This window comes from Hyaena hyaena, unplaced genomic scaffold (genome assembly GCF_003009895.1).
Source record: "Hyaena hyaena isolate Hyena2069 unplaced genomic scaffold, ASM300989v1 scaffold_372, whole genome shotgun sequence".
In the NCBI taxonomy this organism is placed as follows: Eukaryota; Metazoa; Chordata; class Mammalia; order Carnivora; family Hyaenidae; genus Hyaena; species Hyaena hyaena.
Window position 1 is genome coordinate 169,824 of NW_024081004.1, and position 21,433 is coordinate 191,256.

Below are 21,433 nucleotides of genomic sequence, written 5' to 3' on the forward strand. Positions count from 1 at the left end.
CTGAAAGAAGGAGGAAGAAACTTCATTTGTCTCGTAGATAAGGTCACTACTTGATGGCTAAATCCACCACCGGATCCGGTTCTGAGAGAAACCAGCCATTTCTTAGCCACGGAGGGCATCAGTGTCTTAGACATTGTTGTATGCCATTGGGCAGGGAGGACTTGCTCTGTACCACCATTAATATAGCCCTTACTAAGGTTGGCCAGCAGGTGCTGAAGGGAAAAATGATATGAAAAGTATTCTTGGTTTTCTCTTTTCTCCTTTGCTGAGAAGGTGTGGTGCCTTATGGCAGGTACTGAGACAGTGGGTGAACAGAAAAACAATTGTGGGAGGAGTAATTTGATTAACATTAAGTTCCCCCTGTAAGTTAAAGGTTGTGTATCCTTTAAGTGCATGAAAAGACTCAGTTAGACTTGATTGGGTAAATGAGTGGTAATGAGAAGACACATTGTTTTTCTCACTTAAAGGTGTTTCATGGGACTCCCTTCCTGACGAGCTGCTCTTAGGAATCTTTTCCTGTCTGTGCCTCCCTGAACTCCTGAAGGTCTCCAGTATTTGTAAGCGGTGGTATCACCTAGCGTAAGTATTTTTCATCCCTTTTGGTATATATGTGGGAGGAGAGGAGAAGGTTATTTATTTACTCATTTGGGTCTAATGAAACTAAAAAAACAAGAAAAATATAGTACCACAAAGGAGACTAGGTATCTTCATATATTTAGCAATAGTGTCTTCATTTCACAGCAGAAGGGAGGAGTCTCCTGGAGGTGTAAGCTTACTACCTTGGAAACTTTTTTCTGTATTCTCGCGCTGGTTGGATGCTGACTCTGAATGGCCTCATGGCTCCTCATACCAGTGGGCCGGGCAGAGTGGAGAACACAGGTCCCGGTTATTAGGTCTGAGGAGCCTGAAATTAAGTCCTCCATTAGAAACAACCTCAGGCTGCACGTAGTCCCAGTTCCAGGAAAAGCCTCAGCTGAAGCCACCCTTGGACTGCCCTCCGATCTGCCAATCAAAAGAAATGTGTAACATTCCTGTATTCTTGGAGTCAAGTCAGGGCTGGGAACTGCAGGTAGTTACTTTGTACAAACTTGCCAATCAATCACGGCTTGCAGACGCCCCACGTAGATTCTCTGAGCCCACCTCATAATTGGTCATTTTAAAAGACTCTAAAAGGTCATGATTGGGTCCCGCCAAATGTAACGGACGCCTCGCAGGTACTAAATGGTCAAAACTGTTACTATGCTGTTACTATGGGTATTGTACAATTATGATTGGTGCTTATGTAATGATGCAAAAGGTACAACATGTGCATGGTAACACCCCCGCCCTTCCCCCATAAAAACCCTGCTTGCCACTGTTCGGGGCTTCACTTTGCTCTTGCTCCAGGAGATGGGTTAGCCCCTCCTCGAGCTTGTAGTAAAGACCCTTTTGTTCTTGCATCGGTGCCGGCTCCTTGGAGCTCTCTGGGGACTCGCGATTCGGGCATAACAGGTCCAACTGCGAACCCAGTTTCTGTCTGCCACCTAGCATTCTGGGACCTGAGTGAAGTTCTTGACACTTCTGAGCCTCAGTCCCTTGTATAAAATGGAAATTGTAGTACCTTCCAGACTGGACAGTTATGAGGCTGAACCATAAAGATGGCGTGCAGTGCCTGGCTCATGGAAGCATTTAGTACACGGAAAGCAATAACCGCTCGTGTCTTTGTTGGCTCAGGGGTGCCACTTTTCCTTTAATTTTTTTTTTTTTAATGCTTATTTTTAAGAGAAGGGAGGAGGTAGGGAGGGGGAGGGGCAGAGAGAGAAGGAAACACAGAATCTGAAGCAGGCTCCAGGCTCTTAGCTGTAAGCACAGAGCCCGACGTGGGGCTGGAACCCACGAACTTCGAGATCGTGACCTGAGTTGAAGTCGGACGCTTAACTGAATGAGCCACCCAGGCGCCCCTGGGGACGACACTTTTCAGGTGTGAACCGTGAACTGCACAGGAACATCTTGGTGAACTGGAAGACAATAACAGGCCAGAAGGGGTGGAGGTGGGGGAGGCTTGGTTTTCAGTTTGAACTTTTGTCCGTCTTCACCACCTGCCGTCTCCAGCCAGTCACTAGCCATCCTTTGCGCTTAAAGGCCATTTATCTCTATTTTCCCTACACATCTGTCAGTCTCTCATTGTGAGCCAGCAAGGGCCCCTTCCCGTCCATTCAGCGGTGTGTGGGCCGTAAGACACCCCAGGTATTTACAGAGTGGGCTGTTTGCTCAGAAGAGCCACTGGGAGATGTGCACACCCGGAATGCTGGAGCCAGCGGTGGTGGGGTTTCTCTGATCCCTCCTTAAGTGACCCCATATCAATTTTCTTTCAGCCAGCTCTCTTCTTCATGCAGAGTCTATTAATCTTCATTATCAGTTGTCATAAAAGCAGTAACTGCCATTTATTAAGCACTTCGTATGTGCCAGGCACTGGGGTCCTGCCTTCTTAATAATAGAGTCCAAGTAACACATTGACTGTTTCTTTATGCAGAATTATTTCAGAGCCCTGCCAGTGGTCTGCTTATTTCAATAGTATTAAAGAATAAAATTCTAGTAGGCATTTAAAATGTTCCCTCATGGGCTTGGTCACATGTTTTCTTTTTTTGTTAAGTTGAATTAAACTGTGGCTATTACAGCCCCTTGATTTTACTGTTTAGTACATTTTAATACCTCATTTTTGCTTTAGAAACACTATCTAAAATCTAATATTTTTCCTTTTTCTTTTCACGTTAGTTCATACAAATAATGTGTATCTGTACATATATATATGTCCACATACAACTTTTGACTCCCCAAAAACTTAACTTCAAATAGACTACTATTGACCAGAAGCCTTCCCCTTAACATAACCAGTCAGTTAACACAGGTTTTATATGTTATATGTGTTGTATACTCTTATTCATACAGTAAGATAAGCTAGAGGAAGAAAATGTTACTGAGAAAATCATAAGGAAGAAAAAGTATGTTTACAGTATTGTGCTATAAAAAATCTGCATGTTAGTGACCCTGCACAGTTCAAACCCATGTGCAAAGGTCAGCTATTGTTCTGACCTCCCTCCTTTTAGTTATATTTACATGTTACTTAGGGTAATTGTGGTAACTCACTTATGATTAGCAAAAACAGCAAGTGGGATCATTTAGACAACTCTGAACCTACCTACCTATTCAATAATCAATTAGATGATTTGAGCAGTCATTTTTAAGTTATCGAAGTGAATTGAACACAAAAACTTTTATTCTGTAGTCCCAGATCATTACATTGCTAATGATAGCAATATACCATCTATATATCGAAATACATATGTAGGTGAAGGTGGAAGCTGATCTGTGAGATGAGCAAGAAATAGTCAATAGTGTCTCAAAAATACCATAGCTAATTATTTAGTCAACTCAGAAACAAAACTTCCTTCGGAATTTGCTTCAAGGTGATTTATGGCCATCTCCTCCTTGTTCTGTAGCAGTGGTGAGGCCTCCAGTATCCAGTACCCCAGACTTACTAAGGACCTCCTCTTTTCCAGGTTTGACGAGTCTCTGTGGCAGACCTTGGACCTCACAGGTAAAAACCTGCACCCGGAAGTGATCGGCCGGCTGCTGTCTCGAGGGGTGGTTGCCTTCCGCTGCCCACGATCATTTGTGGATCAACCATTAGTTGAACATTTCAGGTAAAAAAGAAAACTCCCCAGAAAAGACTAAATCTTGAGGTGGAAATAGATGAAAACTTACTTTTTTTCTGGATCCAACCTTCTGGCCTATGACAAGTCAGCCATGCAGTGGAATGTTAAGTGCATATTTTGCTGTGTGGCCTTTGTGTTGAAACGTGGCACTGCTTACTGTGATCCCATTCCCACTTTAAGTCAGGGTTACTTTTGGCTCTTCTGGAGGGTCCAAGAGGCACATTTTGCTCCTCAGGTGGGGTCCTCATGGGATGCTCCTCACGAGTCCCTTGAGGACAGAGATGTTCAGAGTACTCAACCAGCCTAGCTCTTTCCGCACTGCCCAGTTCTGATCAAGACAGCGTGTGAGGAGTTTTCTCAGATTTTGTAGCTCTGGGTTTCTGATCCTGTGGTGGACAGATTTGCAACTTGAAAGAAAAGCCCTCTTTGTTTTGTAGAATTATTTTTGACAAACTACTTCTCTGTTCCCGGTAGTTTTGCAGTATGGTTTAATGCCATCCCAGACTTGAGTGGAATGACTAGATACCGAACAGAAAGATAAGCTAAAAATGGCAGAAGTAAGGACAAAAACATGGATCCCAACTCTAGTTCTTTCCCCATCCCTCCATGGTCATATGGCTGCACCCCTCTTCCACTGGTGTTTATCCTCCTCCCGTGGCTATTCCTTCTGGGTCCCCTTCACGTGTGCTGCTTTCTCTGCTACTCTGGGGTCTGTCCCTGATTGCCTTCTCTCAATCCACACACTGTCTGTGGACACGCTGTCTTATACACCCGCAGTTGTGCTGGAACTTTCAAATCCTCTTCTCTAGTTCAGCCCTCTCTTTCAAACAAACTACTAGGTCCAGTTACCTAGAAACTTCTACACCTGCGTGTCCTCCAGGTATCTCAGTATTAGCCCTTTACAGCTTGCTCTTCACTGTCTTTTCTGTTTCAGTAATTCACTCACTCACCTTTGCTAGGAGGCATCATAGGCAGAATCTCCTTGTCAGCCACATCCAGCTCATTTTGATGATGCCCACTGACTAATTTCCTAAGTGGGACTAATGGGCAGCACCATTTTGATTTGGCAGAAGTCCTCGTGAATTTTAAAATGAATGAAGGAAAGGAGTTACTAGTAGCAATTTATATTAAGACCAAGACTATACTTGAAATGTGTATTGCGGGTCATGTTTGTTGAGTGGCTGTTCATTTGGGGAGGAGGTGGGGTTGGATTTGATCTGGAGGTACTTGTGTGGGCCACCTTACTGAGCCTCTCTTTTCTCCCTGCTGTGTTCAGCCCTTTCCGTGTGCAGCACATGGATCTGTCCAACTCTGTGATTGCCGTGTCTACCCTCCACGGCCTTCTGTCCCGGTGCTCCAAGCTGCAGAATCTAAGCCTGGAAGGCCTCCAGCTGTCAGATCCCATTGTCAAGTGAGTGGCCGTCAGGAGCATGTCAGCCAGTCTGTTGGTTTTATGTATGTTAATTTTGTTTCTGGAATATACATGGGGTGCCCTTTTGTCCATATCCGGATGGACTCAGAAGTATCTGTGCCTCTGTGCCTCTGTAGTACTTTGCACAACTCATCCTGGCAATGTAAGTTGGCTACTAACTGTATGCCGGGCCTTCTGCTGCGTTGTAGACAAACAAGGATGAACAGAGGCCCACTCCCTGCCCCATCCGTGGGAGAGATAGATAATCACAGTGCAGTGTGTTTGTTAAATGTGTCGGGGAATATGTGGCATCCCACAGAGAGGCCTAATTAAATTTAGGGAGGGCGGCTTTCTCAGAGGAGATGACTCTTCAGCTGAGTATTGCAGATATTCAGGTTGGAGATCCCCACGTGATGAGGTCAAGAAGCGGTCTAGGTAAAGCTGCCTGTGTGGTTCTAAACTCTGAAGTAGTTGGGAACTGGTGGATCATAGGGCGCAGTGAGGAGGTGACAGGAGGTGAAGACCCGATCATAACGGGCCCCTGCCATGCTGTAAGAAGTCTGGACTCCGTGATAGGCACTGAAGAGGGAAGTGTTGTAAAGAGAGTGGATCGGAGGATGGAAAGAACATGTCAGAGTTGAAATTTAGGAAAATAACTTACTGGGTACCTTGGCAGGTTAATCAGATGAGGGAAAAACTGGACTAGTTAAGATCGTATTGTGTTCATTCAGGTGAGAAATGGTGAAACATGATGTAAGAAAATCGTAAAGATAACTACCAACATTTACTGAGCACTTACTACGTACCAGACACTAAGTTCTTAAAAGGTTGTCTCATAAATTCTCACAGCAACCTATGACGTAAGCTCTTATTGTTCAGATACAGAATCTGAAGCACAGAGAGGCTGAATAACTTGTCCAAGGTCTCAGAGGCAGTTAAGTGGCAGAACCAAAATTTGAACTTGGTTATAGAGAATGATTCCAGAATTCTGGCTCTTAATCACTGAATTCAACTAACACAAGGCATTTGGGAATGCAGAAGAGAGGGCCAAATTTGAGAGATGTTTAATTGGAAGAACCTGGAGACTTGACTTGCCTACAAGCTAATGCTCATTATGGGTGAAATAGAAATAGTGTTTATTCCATCATTCTTTCTGTTCTTAATTTAAAAACTACATTGGGGCTCCTGGGTGGCAGAGTCAGTTAAGCATCCAACTCTTGATCTCATGGTCGTGCATTCAAGCCCCATGTTTGGCTCCATGCTGGGCATGAAGCCTACTTTAAAAATCAATCAATCAATCAATCTACATGATTAGTATTTCTCGTGTGCTTACTTTGTGCCAGGCACTATACTGAGCCTTTTATCACATTATATAATTTAATCTTAACAACCCAACCAAGAAGGTAATGATACTGACATTTTACAGATGAATAAACTGAAGCGCCGCATCCTGCTTGGTGTCATACAGAGTGAGACATCAGTTGAAACTACTTCAGACTCAAAGGCCTGTGTGTTTGAGTACTTAACTTCTCTAGTGTGCTTTCGTCAGAATGCTTATTAATTGAGTGATAGTGTCATATTGGTCTTCCTCTGACATTTTCCTCCTTTTCCAGCAACCTTGCACAGAACTCAAATTTAGTGCGACTGAATCTTTCTGGGTGTTCTGGATTCTCCGAATCTGCCCTGAAGACTTTGCTGAGTAGCTGTTCCAGGTAAGAATGACGTGAGACTTGATTATAGAACTGTTTTGGCAAATATACAACTATCCTTCCTGTGAGAGTAGAATTGAATATATTTCTTGAGCTTTTCCTAACTCTGCACTCCTGATGTTAACGCGGCATCCTTTACCCTCTGAACTTTCTGTTCATGCCGAGGAGCCAGATCACGTGCGTTTGCTGAGGATACCTGTGTAGTGATCCCCTCCTGCTTTTACGATTAAAATAAGGAAAATTTAGTAATGTGTTTATCAACGGTATGGTTGAAATTAGTCTGTTTATACCTGACTATTCAGTCAGGCTTTTTTCCCTATGATATCTGTAGATGTAACTTATGCAAATATTATAAATTTGAGTGGCTCCATTACAAATATCTTTTGTATCATGTAATAATGTCAGGATATAAATAAAGGTTACGGTTATAGATATTCCTAAATGTGAGGGGGACATGGCTCACAGAATACACAATACTGTGTTGTGTGTGTACATTTGTGTGTGTCCTTTTTAACAATCCATAATCTCTCTGCTGTAGCATTGTATGTATGTCTAATTATTTTCAATGTGTATTTTTTGTTTTGTGAGAGAGAAAGAGACAGAGCATAAGCAGGGGAGGGTCCAAGAAAGAGGGAGACACAGAATATAAAGCAGGCTCCAGGCTCTGAGCTGTGAGCACAGAGCCCGACCTGGGGCTCAAACTCCCCAACTGTGAGATCATCACCTGAGCTGAAGTCAGACACTTAACCAGTGAACCATCCACGCGCCCCCGTATGTCTCTTTAATGATCTATTGAAAGTAAATTACCTTTGGATAAAAATGTACCAGTGAGGTAAAATGTGTAACCCTACATTTATTTAGCTGTGTCGGAAATGGGGTGTGTGGTTTAATGATTTGATATTGTCTTTGAATCCTTCATTTGCTCAGTTAGCAGAAGCCAGATAAGATGAAGTGGCTTCTTTGGAATGTCAGCATTTCTTTATTGGGAATCCCTGGTATAATCCATTGATTTTTTTTTTTTTTTTTTTTTTTTTAAGCGTTTCAAGTGATTGTTCCGTCTCTGGTTGTCTGCTAACAACATGGTTGGTTGAAAAAGAAAACAGCCTAGAGCGTCTCCATCTAGTCCTGTTTTGAGGTTTGAGCCATCTAGAGGAGACTGTTCCCTCCATTTCCAGAAGGGGGCATCGCTCACTAAGGCAAATTTCTGAGGCTCACCAGGGCAGGGGAATGTGTCAGGAGGGGAAAAGGCAGTTTCAGGTGAGCAAAGGTAGAGAGCTGCTTAGAGAAGCAGAGGTTCTGTGCATGAAATGGCAAGGAATCTGTCTATGGCTTTGTATTTTCTTTGCAGCTTGGGACAGTGCTACCTACAGAACTCATTCCTGTGTTGTGGTTTCATGCTTTTCCTTATTTCCTCTCTGTGCAGATTGGATGAGCTGAACCTCTCCTGGTGTTACGACTTCACTGAAAAGCATGTGCAAGTGGCTGTTGCGCATGTGTCAGAGACCATCACCCAGCTGAACCTCAGTGGCTACCGAAAGAATCTCCAGAGATCAGGTAAGACCCACCGGGCACTGGGCCCTTCACAGCGACCACACCAGCAGGAGGTTTCGTTGCCTGCAGAGCTTCTAAGTGCCATCATCTCAGTCCAGTATGTGTGTTCTCGTTCCCCTTGTTCAGAGGAGGTAGCAGCTGATTGGATTGGTTAGATGATGGACAGCTGGTGGGTTAGCAGCAGGATTTGAATCCAGAATCTAGAAGTGAAAGCCTTTGTGCTTTAAGCCAATTTGCTTTTAAGCAGAACTTCTTGTAATCAGCTGAATTATTAAGAGTCCCAACATAGAATAGATGAATGTGGTGTTTGATCAGCAATAAGCAGTGGTTCTCAACCGGGGGCAGTTTCCCTGAAAAAGGGACTTTTGGGGACATGTGGAGACATTCTTGATGGTCACAGCTGCGGGGATGCTACTGGCGTCCAATGGGCAGAAGCCGGCAATGCACGGGACGCAGAAGAACACAAAAAGATAATCTGACCCAAAATGTCAGTAGTGCCAACGTTTGAAAAATCCTGTTCTAAGCCCTGTTTATAAGGTCATATTGGCAACTCTTCATCATTCAGTCTAAGAGGATGATGATGTCGTTTGGTTGAATATAGGCATTTGAAGTCGGGTAATGTGTGATAGCTATCTTTATAAGCCTCAACATTCAGTTGTGCTTTAATCATCTAATATTGGCAAAACCTTGATTTGCAGAGATAAGTGTTTGCAAATGGCCCAGGTTTTTTTCATGGCTTCCTCTTGAGCTCTGAGGCTGTGGACCATGCAGAGCCCTGTTAATTGGTAGCACACCTCAGCCGTACCTTTATGACTTGATGTTGGCTCATAACAGTGCTTTATTTATTATAGTGTTTATTATACTTTAAAAGATTTGAATCAGACATTTGCAGAATGTCTGCAAATTCTTAGAATTTAAGTAGTATTTGAGACCTGCTTCTCCAGGACAAGATGTGTCTTCTGCCAAGTATACAACGTACCAGGGTGTATAGAGGAGCTAGATTCCTGGGCGCAGCCAGGGCGTTGAGTCCTTTGCCTGTGCTCACATCCAGACGCCTGCATCTTCAGACGGGATTATTTTCTTTAGACATCTGTAAAAGCAGCAAAGTGTTTCTTTTACCACTCTCCTATACACACAGTATTTGTGTTCTACATTTTTCCCCTTTAAATACTGTTTGAAATTTGATTATGGTATTATATAGAAATATGGAAATCTAGAAATTTCCATATATAGAAATATGGAAAATATAGAAAATATGGAAAACATCAAGAAAAACAAATCATCAGTCATCTCACTAACATCCTGCTGCTCTTTTTCCTGCATAAAAGTGTTTTTTAAAGTGGGACATAGTGCATGAAATATTCGTAATACCCTTTTTTCCCCCAGATAATCCCATTTTTAGTAGCTCTACCACATCATTGTCGGTGGCTGTGTGATACTCCATCAAATAGATATGGAATAATTTGTATTGATTCAATATTAATTCTTTCACTTGATCTCCTTGTAATGGACTTTTAGAGTCTTTACAGTTTTTTTCCTTTTATAAACAACCTTGTCATGGACATAGACCTTTGAGTGCATTTCTAAGGGTGGGTTCTTTTTTTTTTTTTTTTTTTTTTTAAATGTTTTTTATTTATTTCTAGGAGAGAGAGAGACAGAGACAGCGTGAGCAGGGGAGGGTCAGAGAGAGAGGGAGTCACAGACTGAAACAGGCTCCAGGCTCTGAGCTGGCAGTCAGCACAGAGCCCGACGCGGGGCTCGAACCCACGAACCGCGAGATCATGACCCGAGCGAAAGTCGGACGCTTAACCAACTACGCCACCCGGGCGCCCCTCTAAGGGTGGGTTCTTAAAAGTGGAATTGCTGAGTCAAGGATTAGACTCTGTTCTTAAGCTCTGGGTAGTTCTTGCCAAATTGCCTTTCAAGGATTTTAAACTCCCACCAAGGAGCAGCCTCTTCACATTGAATCTCACCACTAGTTCTCTGCTCATCCCCAAGACAAGAAAAGGCAGTGCCTCATATCTGAATTTGCTGTTTCTTTATTGACAATAGAGTCTTTCTGAATGAACGAGGTTCTAGGTGCAAGGTTGAGGAAATCTGCTGTAAGCAAGCTGCTGGTAATTTGTCCCAAGTTTGGCCTAAAATACTTCCCTTTGTTCCTCTGGAAAAGAATGGAGAGCCTGTTTACCAAGCTTTGGCAAGAATAATAGGTAATAAAATCCTGCTTGCTAGACATATTCAGGGCAAGAACAAAGACCTAGAGTTTAAGTTGAAGTATGTGTTTTCTTAATTATACAGTGGGAATCAAAGATTTTTTAATGTCTTCACCAATGGCACACACTGCTTCACTATTTAGAAGATCATATAAATGTCATTTTAGCTCCTAGACTGGTGCTGGTCTGCCTGGGTTCAAGTTCCTACTCTGTCATTTACTTTGTAGTCTTGAGCAAGTTGCTAAACTTCCCTGTTCCTTAATTTCCTCATGAGTAAACTAGAGAGAGTAGTAGCAGAGCCTGTCTCTTAGAGTTATAGTAAGAAATAAACGGGTTCATCTCACATAGCATGTTAACGCTAGTGAGAATGCAATAATTGTTGGCTGTTACACCCCCTCTGCCCCCATGGGGCAGTAGAGAAGTGCTGACCAAGGTCTAGAGGTCCCAGCTCTTGGTCTTGGATGTGACCTTGACTTCTCTAGATGAAATTGCCTCTCCCCTAAAATGACAGGTTAGATTTGGGGGTTTGTAAGATGCCTTCTGGCTCCAGCAGATCTGCATTTAGTGGTGAAATGAAAGGGATCATGTGTAGAGAGAGTCTATACTCTGAGCAGTGACTACTAGTTTACTAACCCTTTCCCCTGTGGGATGGCCAGGGCTTAAGTGAGGGCTGGAGACTAACCAGTTTTACCCCCCCAAGGTTTTGTTCTTTCCTGGGTGGCATCAAAATAAGATTGTTTCTGATTTTGGGGTTTGTTGATGGCTGGTTGGCTAGCTAGGTGGTGGGTCACTCAAAACTGTACTGTGCACTTCTTTGTTTTTTAGTCACTCATTAAACAAATATTTATTGAGCACCTACGATGCACCAAGCCCTGTTCCAGACGTGGGAGCTGTGGCCTTGAACAAAACTGATGAAGTCACCCTTATACAGCTTCTGTTCCGGTGGGGGAGCCAGGCAACCAACAGATAACTAAATGTGATGAAAGGAGATAAGATGGAGGGAGGAAGAATGGAGCAGCAGAGTGCTCAGGCAGAGCACAGGTCAGAGGGGGTTATTCTCAGATGGAATGGCCAAAGAGAGGGCCTCTCTGAGAAGGTGACGCTTGAGCAGAGGCCTGACTGAGTGAAAGGCATGAGCTGTATAGATAACTGAGGAAGGGACATTCTAGAACTGAGGACCAACAAGTGCAAAAGCCTTGATGTGGGAGCCAGTGTGTGAGAGGGAACAAGGAGGACAGTGATAGGCTGTAAGATAGCCCAGGTTCTGTAAGCCGAGGCAGAAACTTTGTTCAGAATTAGTTTCTGAGTGAGATGGGAAGCCGTTGTAGCATTTTGAGCAGGGAATGATGTGATACGATCTGACTCCCCTTTAAAAGTCTTCTTCTGGTGCCGTGTTGAGAAAAGACTGTAAGAGCCTCGGGTGGTGACTTTGGAGATGGTAAGAAATGATCAGTCGTTACAAAGCCAACAGAACAGGCTTCGGTAACAGACTGGATGTGGGATGTGAGAAAACAGTTGAGTGTGACTCCCAGGGCTCTGGCCTAAGCAGCTGGCTGGGTGACTGTTGCTCTTTCTCAGAGAAAAGGCTTAGGGAAGGGGCAGATTTAGAGGAGAAGTTTTGCTTTTAGGCAGGAATTTGAGATGCCTGTCACATATCACAGTGGGTGTGTTGAGGAGACAGTTTAAAATGCAAGTCTCGGATACAAGGGAGGGAATGGGCTGAAGATAGCCCCATGTTTTTCCTTTCCACAGGAAATGAAGTGGGGTTTGAAAAATAAGTAACATCTATTGATTCATTTTCTGATTGCAAAGTAGCACATATGACTTTCAAAAGGTACCTGTGACCCCACCACCCTTGGGTATATTTCCTTCTGGCCTTCCCCTGCTACACCCACCCTCTGAACCTTTTGCTCTGTGTGAGTTTGTATGTAAATAGGAGTATTTTAGTGTGTTTTAACTAAATTGAGATTGTAAAGCATTGTATGTATCTGGTTTTGTTTTCGCTATACAGTATATCTTAAGTATTTTTTCATGTCGTGAAGTGTTATTTTAAAGCTTTTGAAGGGGCACCCGGGTGGCTCAGTTGGTTAAATGTCCATCTTCGGCTCAGGTCATGATCTCATGGTTCATGAGTTCTAACTCTGCATCGGCCTCTCTGCTTTCAGAGGGGCCTGCTTTCACAGAGCCTGCTTCGGATCCTCTGTCTCCCCCTCTCCTTGCCTCTCCCCTGCTCTCTCTCTCTCCCTCTTTCTCTCAAAAATAAACATTTAAAAAATAATAAAAACAAAAGCTTTTGAATCACCATTATTGGCATTGTGTTCCACAGAATGGATGGAGGTTAATGGATTAAAATAATTGGGGGAAGGGTTGTTGCAGCTATGCTAAAACGAGTATCTTCACGCACACCTAATTGTTTTTCTAAAAGTGGAATTACTGAACCAAAAGCTGAGTGTATAATGCTCAGAACACACACACACACACACACACACACACACACACAGAATCCGTTCACCTTAAAAAAAAAATCCATTTACTCCCCTGAAAGGCTGCATAAAATTAAATACCCACTTGCATTAAAATTAAAATTAAATGTATGTGGGATCTGTTTAATTATATTTCATTGATTCTGGGTATTAACGATACAATTTTTTTTCACTTGATGGCTGAAAAGCAACATTTTTATTTTGCTTTTCTTGCTCCATTTGTATCTCTGTTTTGCTAGTATCTCTTCATATTCTTCACCCATTTTCTATACTTAGCTTTCTTGTCTTTTTAAATAAGACCATTAACTCTCCGTTGCATGTATGTTGAAAACATTCCCAGTTTTCTGACAGTTCTTTAATTCTGTTTGTGTTTTGTGTTGCTTTAACATGGTAGTTAAAATTTTTATGTAGTAAGTTGTCAGTGTTCCTTTTATGTATTCTCTTGTGTTTAGAAAAGCCTTACCTATCCCAAGATCCAGTGAAAGATTACTCATATTTTTGCATTTAGGACTTCTTAATATGTATGAAATTTATTTGGAATACTGTTTGGGTTGGAGAAATAAGTCTTTTTCTGCCTGTGGTAGCAATATCATTTTTTAAAAATAATCCATTATTTCCCCTATTGATTTAAGTGCTACCTTTACAATATGTTGTTTATATATGGTGGTGTTTGGTTTTGCTTTTTGGTATTGTGAGTGGGATTTTTTTGTTATCGTTTTCTTTTCTTCCCTGGCCAGTTTTTGCAGACACATAGATATGCTATGGATTATTGTTAGCGTGTTGTTTTACATAGTTCTCCTACTATTTCCAGTTGATTCTCTTCGATTTTCTGGGTTCAAAAGTCTTGAATACCAAGATGATGATTTTGTGTTTTGTTCCAAAGTTTTATTAGCACAGCGTCAAAGATAGCATTAATAGCAAATATTCTTGTGCTCTTCCTCATTTAATCATGCCCATCATTTTTTTCCCCTAGATGTCTCTACTTTAGTTGGAAGATGCCCCAATCTTGTCCACCTAGACTTAAGGTATTTTTTCGTTTATTTCTTTTCAAACAAAAATTGAAAAGTCATGACTGCTCATTGAAGGAGGAAAGAATCTTAACATGTTGAAGGAACCAAGTGGTCTTCTAGTTGTGTCTTCTCCATCTGAATTGATGAATTGGTTTGGAATCTTTTCTTCTGCTCTATTACAGTGATAGTGTCATGCTGAAGAATGACTGCTTTCCAGAATTTTACCAGCTCAACTACCTCCAACATCTGTCACTCAGTCGATGCTATGATATCATACCTGAAACTTTACTGTAAGTATTTTCTTTGTCTAAAACCAGAAGACAGGGAGCAAAAGAGATGTCACTTGGTGTTAATATCAGTTATTATTAATAGCAGACGTATAAAACTTGAGCATCAATATTGGTGGGCCACAAATAGGTTTCAGAAGACCAGCAAAATAGAAAAACCAAGGCAAAATTTTTTGTTTAAAATATCTAGGAAAGTTGAGTTGATTGGGATAGTTTACTAAACATTTATTATTTACCTAGAAGCAGCTTTAGATATTACAATACTGTACTAGTATCTGGAAGATTTGCAAAAGGAGAAGATAGATTTTATCTCCGAGGAGCTCCAAGTAATAACTGGGAGGCAGATCCAGTGGAGGCTTTTTTTCCCCCCCATATTTTTCAAATCAACTCCAGCTGATTGTGAAGTCCTCCCTCCAGGCTTAGAGGAAAGTTCTGTAATCTTCTAGTGATGACTGTTCTGGATGGTGGTCAGGGACTGGGAAGAATGGCAGCATGTAAATGGTGAATATCAGAAGAGTCAATTGCTGTCTTGGAATAGAGGGAGATTGAAGTCCAGAAGAGAGAAGGGTCTTCACCCAGAGCTGTAAAGTAAGTTATGGCTGAGCCAAGTCTATGTCCTAGGTTTTCTGGACAGATGAAAAGTCTGTCTAATCCAATAGCTTTTAGGAGGGTTAATTTTGTACCTGCTTAGCAACTTCCACAAAAATTTGCACAAAGGAAAAAGAAATCTGATCTCTCTTTCTTTTGGAAAGTGCTGTGCTCACGTCATCATAATATTTATTTATTTTTAAAAAGTTTCTTTTCTTTTATCCCCAAAGGGCTGGAAAATCCTTCCTCATGTAGAGTGTAAATGCATAGCAATTTCATTGAAAACCACAAGAAGTCAGTATCTTGAATTTGGTTAAGTGCCCTTCTTTCTTATTCCAGCCAGTATGCCCTGAAGGAGGCTGCTGACCTCCTATAGCTCACTATCCAAATGAAGGTAATTTCGCCTCTGGCTTCTACCAAAGAAGGGTGATGAATTTGAACAAAGAATTTATGTAGTCCTTGAATGATTGGTTTGAATCTTTTAAGTTGGTTTAAGAATTAATAAATCAGATACTTCAGCTCTATAGGGCTAACTAGTAGAATTAGAGAATCCAGTAATTATATTTTTAATTAATCACTTTAATTAATCTTGGGACTCAGGGTCCCCACTGGTACCTCATTTGCAAAAGCCCTGCCTAAAAGGGAACTGTTACTGAATCTCCTGCCCTTTCTAGTATCCAGAACTCCTAGGAGCCTCTAGCGTCTACCCGGAAAGGCGTCTCTGTCTTCTGTCTTTCCTGTCCTTGCCCTCTGGGCTTTGGCCTCATTGCCTGTGCAGCCCCCTGGGGACTGCAGTGATCAGTATATTTTGGTTGCTTTATGAGAATCTTGCCAAATGTCTCATTTTTGTACTTTTTCTCCAGAGAAAGAAGCTAAGCTGGTAATCCCCAAATGCTTTTTTCTTGAGCAGAGGCTAAGGGCAGGCTGTGAGCTCTCACAGTTTAGTACTTTTATCCAGTAGGATAATAACCCTTGCATGGTGTAATACCTGCAGGCCGTGTGACTTGATGGTTAAGGGTACAGACCTCAGGTCACAACAGACCTAACTCACTCCCTTCTTGTGTCTTGTCTAAATCTTATCTTGAAATGAGAGAAATAGGGGCATCAGGAGTTTAATTACAAATCAGACCACCAAAAGAGATTAACAGAAAAAAGAGTAAGAGGAAAAGTGCTCTGCTTGAACTTTAAGGTAAAAGAGTATGTTTCTTCAGGCATTATGTAATGGTACGTACATTGGTTTACCTTCTGAATCCATTAAAATGGGTTTGCTTGTACCCTATCCTTAGATGTTTCTTAAGATAAAATGTTATTCTTTCCAGTTTCATTCTGGCAGCTGATATATTTGAAATTCATAGTAAGAATTCTAGGATCCTCAATAACAATTTTGATAAAGCCATTTATGCTAAAGAATTTTTATTTCTTATCTCAGAAGTGGGAAAACAAAATTTGAGTGACTTTTGTTCTGTAATAATAGGGCTCTAGAGTATTTGGGAAATTAGGGTTTTCTTCCTCAGGATATGTCCACATTGTGTCTATTCCCTTATGCCTTAATTGATCTTAACCCCTATGTCTGAACTCTCTTCTAATTATTCCGTGTTTCTCATTCAAGTAAGGAAAGCCAAGCTAGAGATAGCAAACTGATCGGACATTAGGAGAGGCTAAGTAAAGTCTGTGGTAGGCAGAATTCATGGTTAGGCATTTATTAAATTTTATAAGGAAAACAGGATCACTTGGTAGAGGTGAGGTGTGAGCCTGTGAAGGGGTCTATAGGTCTATAATTTCTTCTGTTTACTGAGATTCAACAAAGAGAGTAAAGACATTACTAGTGTCTGTTTATACTCCCTAAATTAGAAACAGTTGCTCCTCACGATTCATTTCTATTCACTGGCCTTTAGTGGCTTTTCAGTCTAAAAAGGTACTTAGAAATTTGTTCTGCTGTGTTGTAGAGGACACATGTACTAAGGGGCTTTCGATGTTTTTTATTTTTTTGGTCTCCTTAAAATGTTAAAGACTTTCTGGTGTTTTGACTTGGGGATGGCCCATCGTCCACCATCCCATCAACAGCAGCTCCCTCCTTTTCAGCTGGGGCACCTGAGTGTCTTCTGAGACCCTGCTCTCACGTCCTTCCTTGCCGAGCCTCCTTCCCAACGCTGTTGCAGGAACATTTCCTTTTCCACCATCTGCTGTACCTCCTTTCCTTGCTGCTGCCTCTAGGTTCTGCTTCTGACACCGTCCACTGTACAATGTTGTATAGTTTGGCTAATTTGAATTCTCATTACAAAGTTCTCAAATACTCAGATTTCACGTAAGAGAGATTTAAGGTTGGTGCAGAATTGTTGTCATCTTAAGCAATGGTGAGTATAAACATCTGTGAATTGTGATCTTTCTTTGCACTTCTGTCTCTATGGTGCAGAGGTTAGTTTACTTCAAGAACAGCAGTTTGTTCTTCCTAATTATCTTTGGTGTCTGTTGTAACCTCTAGATCTTATTGGCCTTTTATGAACACCCAGCATATTTATTTTATTTAGATGGTACTTGTATTTTCTCAAGTGCCCTTCATCTTTATTCAGCTAACATGTATTGCACATCTGTGGTGTTTAATCCGCTTTGTTGAGTGTAGAATAACTAAATTGGGAGGGTAGCGGGGTGGCTGGGAGAACAGGTTGAACATGGAAAGTCCTAAGGCCAGCTGAACAGTTTGAGTTCCGTAAACAAGAGGGCAGCATCAAAGGCTTTGGAGTCGGTGGGTGGGAGGAGTGACATAATCTGAGCCAGGTTTTAGGAAGATGCCTTGGGTACTGGTATATAGAATGGGCTGGAAGGAAGAAAGATTGGAGGCAAGGTGACAATTACTGTGAGGAAAGGTTGGTTTTTTAGTAATTACCAGCAAAGTGAAAATATAAAGGATGCTTCTAACTCCAGGTCACTGATGTGTTCATTGATCTGCAGTGGGATTTTGTTGATATTCCAAACTAAATATTCCCTTTCCTAAGACTTTGTACTGTGTGTCCCAACCTGGAGCAAATACAGATCAGAGAGATGAATTTCTAAGCACATAGATCTGGGTTAAGAAGAAAGAATCATTACCTAAAAGTATTTACTTTGGAGAAACAGTCTCCCTTTTTTGTGGACCAGAATTTCACTGTTGACAGAGTTGTATTTCACGTAATGGGAAATATCTGAGAAGAGGATTGGCCTATATGAGACCCAAAAAAAGAAAAAAAAATCAAAATGGTAATATGTGGAGAAGTCACACGGCTCTTGGCCTCGCGTAGAAAAGGTGTGATTATTTCTTTTTTCCATCTGCACCCAACTATATAACCCTATCTAAAAGATCTTAGTGAAGTCACTGTTAGGTTTTGTCACACGTAATGGACTTAAGAAGAAGTTACCTTAACTTTTGTTGCTGATCTTTTGAGAGGAAGAGCCTAGTTCAACTAAAGGTCAAGTCCATATTTTGAAATTACATGTAACCTGTGGTGATTCTTTACCATCATTACTGTCTAACTTCTCATAACATGGGAACGTCTTTCATTTTAAATCAAGAATAGAGAAAGTAAGCATATATGGTTGGATTTTAAATAAACCTCTGAGTTTTTAGGTTGTGAGAAGTTTTAACAAAATGAGCTGCGTGTGTCCTAGGACTGTGTTGTCTGAGCCATGGTCTGTGCCTTCTGGTTTGATTCACCTTTGCTGTTTTCTCAAGTCATTGATTACAAATTCTGTTTTCAGTTTGTATTTTATGGAATATGATACAAATTGTAAAAATTGGGTCATGTAACTCTAGTGGATCAGTTACCATAGATACTGCTACTCTGAAAGTTCTCTCTTCCTTTCCAGTGAACTTGGAGAAATTACCACACTAAAAACACTACAAGTTTTTGGAATCGTGCCAGACGGTACCCTTCAACTGTTAAAAGAAGCCCTTCCTCATCTACAGATTAATACTTCCCATTTCACCACCATTGCCAGGCCGACCACTGGCAACAAAAAGAACCAGGAGATATGGGGCATCAAATGCCGGCTGACACTGCAAAAGCCCAGTTGTCTATGAAGGATTTATTGCAGGATGGTGTCTCCTCTTTTCTTTGGAACAGGGAAAATAGGCAGGAAGCCCGCTTGCTGGAGCACTCAGCTATTTTTATTCTTGGTTTTCCCTTTGCCTTCATTCTGCAAGTATATTAGACAACCATTGAGAGAGAAAACTATGAAGTTTTGCTTTTTCTAAATAACTATAAAAGCTTTTGTCACTGCTTCTGTGCCTTTAAAAGCCCAAGTTTTAGGTCTTTTGAAATTTTAGGAGAACCGGTAATTTCAAGAAACCTTAAGCAGCAAGATTTAGGCCACCTCATCCAAGTGCCCTTCTTATTCAGTCTATTTAGAATCAAGCATAAGAATCACCACCAGCAAATCATTTTCACAGTCTATATGGTAACTTTTTTCTATTTAATTTTTCAGTATTGCTTTATGAGACATAGATTGATAGAAGAATAAGCTATTTCTGTTTTGAGTGGAACAAAAGAAGAATCATAGGATAGTAGCATTTGTGGTAATCTCTTCTGGAGATAGAAAAAGAAAACTACACATTTCAGCTTACCCTTTAGTTTTGAAGTTAGGTCCATGGAAACATATAGCCCTGGGCAATTCACCTTGAAACCTAAATTTTAGAAAACAACTTACCAACAAGAGGTAAAGAATTGGTATGGACTTTGAAGGCTCAAGAGGGGACTTTGAATGATGGGTTAATATGAAGTACCCTCTAATGCACATTACTGAAGTTTCCTTAGTGGACTTTGTTCCCAGAATTCTGTATTAGCTAAGGAAGTAGAATTGTGGTCTTCTAACTTTGTGATCAAATTATGTGAACATGGGTTCTTTAGCTTTTAAAATGACTCGCTTTGTTTTAGAAAGGTGGTTGTAACCATTCTTTGTTCTTGAAATGTTGGACAGAATGCCAAACTGAAGTTGCCTGCCATTTTCCTTTATTGCCAAGGTTCTTAAAGGTATTTTTATATTATTCTGGAATCAAGTATTTTAAATTGCCTTAAAAAAAATGGTCTCCCACAATAATTGTTTGAAAGCCATTGTTCTATAAGGTTACTGGACCTAGAGTCCTGTAAGAAGAACTACATGCTCGTTCACTTGGTCATTGTTCACTGCGCGTCCCATGCAGTTTAAAAGCAGTAAGACAGCTTGAACCTTCGTAAAAGTTAAGACTCAGGTGTGGAACCTTTTTTTAGCAGCGATTTTTTTTTTTAAATAGTGTCTAGAAGAAAAATGATTAAATTCTACTTAAAAAAAACACGAAACACTAACTTCTTATTTACACTGATAACCTTCCCTTATGTTCAAAATAGAACAAAAAAAAGCCAAAACCCATCATTTCTATTAACGTTTATTGTTTTTGAATCAGAGTTTTCAAATGTAGAAACAATGATGTGAAGTGCCCTTATCTGCTCAGACCTAAGGAAGAATATTTTACAGTTGTGTTATACAGGAAATGATTATGTTTCAGTTTTGTACTAGTTTAAAAAGTGATAAATCTGCTACATGAAATTATTGTTTACAGATTAGTAACAGGGCTGATGATAGGATCCAGTTGGCCTGTGATTTCCAGATGCCCTCAAATACACAGTACTTCCAAACTCAAGTCCAGCCATAAGCTATTTTGCTGACACATCAGAGCAATCTGTATTTTTGTATGTGATTTCTACTTTTATAGACTTGTTTTAAAATAAAACACATTTTTATAAAAATGAGTACTTCAGCTAAGTTGTATTCCTTTTTCTGTTTTTTTTCCTTAAGTCCTCTTGTTAAAATTAGAAAGCATTTGGTGTGGTGTGCCCTTGATTCCAACCCTCTAGTCAAGGCCCTACTAAATGAGCCCCAAAATGGTCCTCTTTGTTCCATCCACTTCATCTGCTTTTTATCAAATTAAAATGATAGTTTATAATGCTTTTTGAGAAGGTGCTAAATACAGGCTTTTTTCTCATCTTTAAAGTGCTTCTAAAATAGTAACATTTCTAAAACATTTGCAGTTCAGGTGATCAATGTGATCCTCAAGCGTCATCAGTAAAAGGCAGGTAGTAGTACTCTTTCAGTAGAGACTGGATCAGCTTACACTGCATATTTTACTTTCATTAAACTTTTTGAATAGTTCACTCTGTACCTATAGATCTTGAATTCAATTCCTTTTGAGCTCGTCCATTCAAATGGTAGCATTGTGATTCTTGCTGAACATCACCCACCTTTTTTGCCGCTTTTCATTATACTGTTGTTATCACTACTGTGCTTCCTTTTTTGTTATGAAAAATGTCAAATACATGCAAAAAGTAGACAGTATCATGAACCTCATATTTTGTCAATAACTTACAGCCTTTCCCATTTTATCTATCATCGCACCCACACACACACACACACACACACACACACACACACACACTTACACTTACACCCTGACCTGCACAGATTTACTTTGAAGCAAAA

The 21,433-nt window shown here is 40.9% G+C and overlaps 1 protein-coding gene across 1 annotated transcript in view; it reads left to right on the forward strand.

Annotated features, from left to right (window-relative positions):
• Positions 1-20,372, forward strand: part of SKP2 (S-phase kinase associated protein 2) — a 32,181-nt gene extending 11,809 nt beyond the window's left edge. Inside the window, exons 3-10 of the mRNA XM_039250531.1 lie at positions 468-579; positions 3,540-3,683; positions 4,972-5,106; positions 6,720-6,818; positions 8,239-8,369; positions 14,036-14,087; positions 14,255-14,362; positions 18,788-20,372. Coding sequence (XP_039106462.1) covers positions 468-579; positions 3,540-3,683; positions 4,972-5,106; positions 6,720-6,818; positions 8,239-8,369; positions 14,036-14,087; positions 14,255-14,362; positions 18,788-19,001 — 995 coding nt within the window. The 3' untranslated portion in view covers positions 19,002-20,372. The remainder of the gene's footprint in view (positions 1-467; positions 580-3,539; positions 3,684-4,971; positions 5,107-6,719; positions 6,819-8,238; positions 8,370-14,035; positions 14,088-14,254; positions 14,363-18,787) is intronic.
• Positions 20,373-21,433: the final 1,061 nt, after the last annotated feature.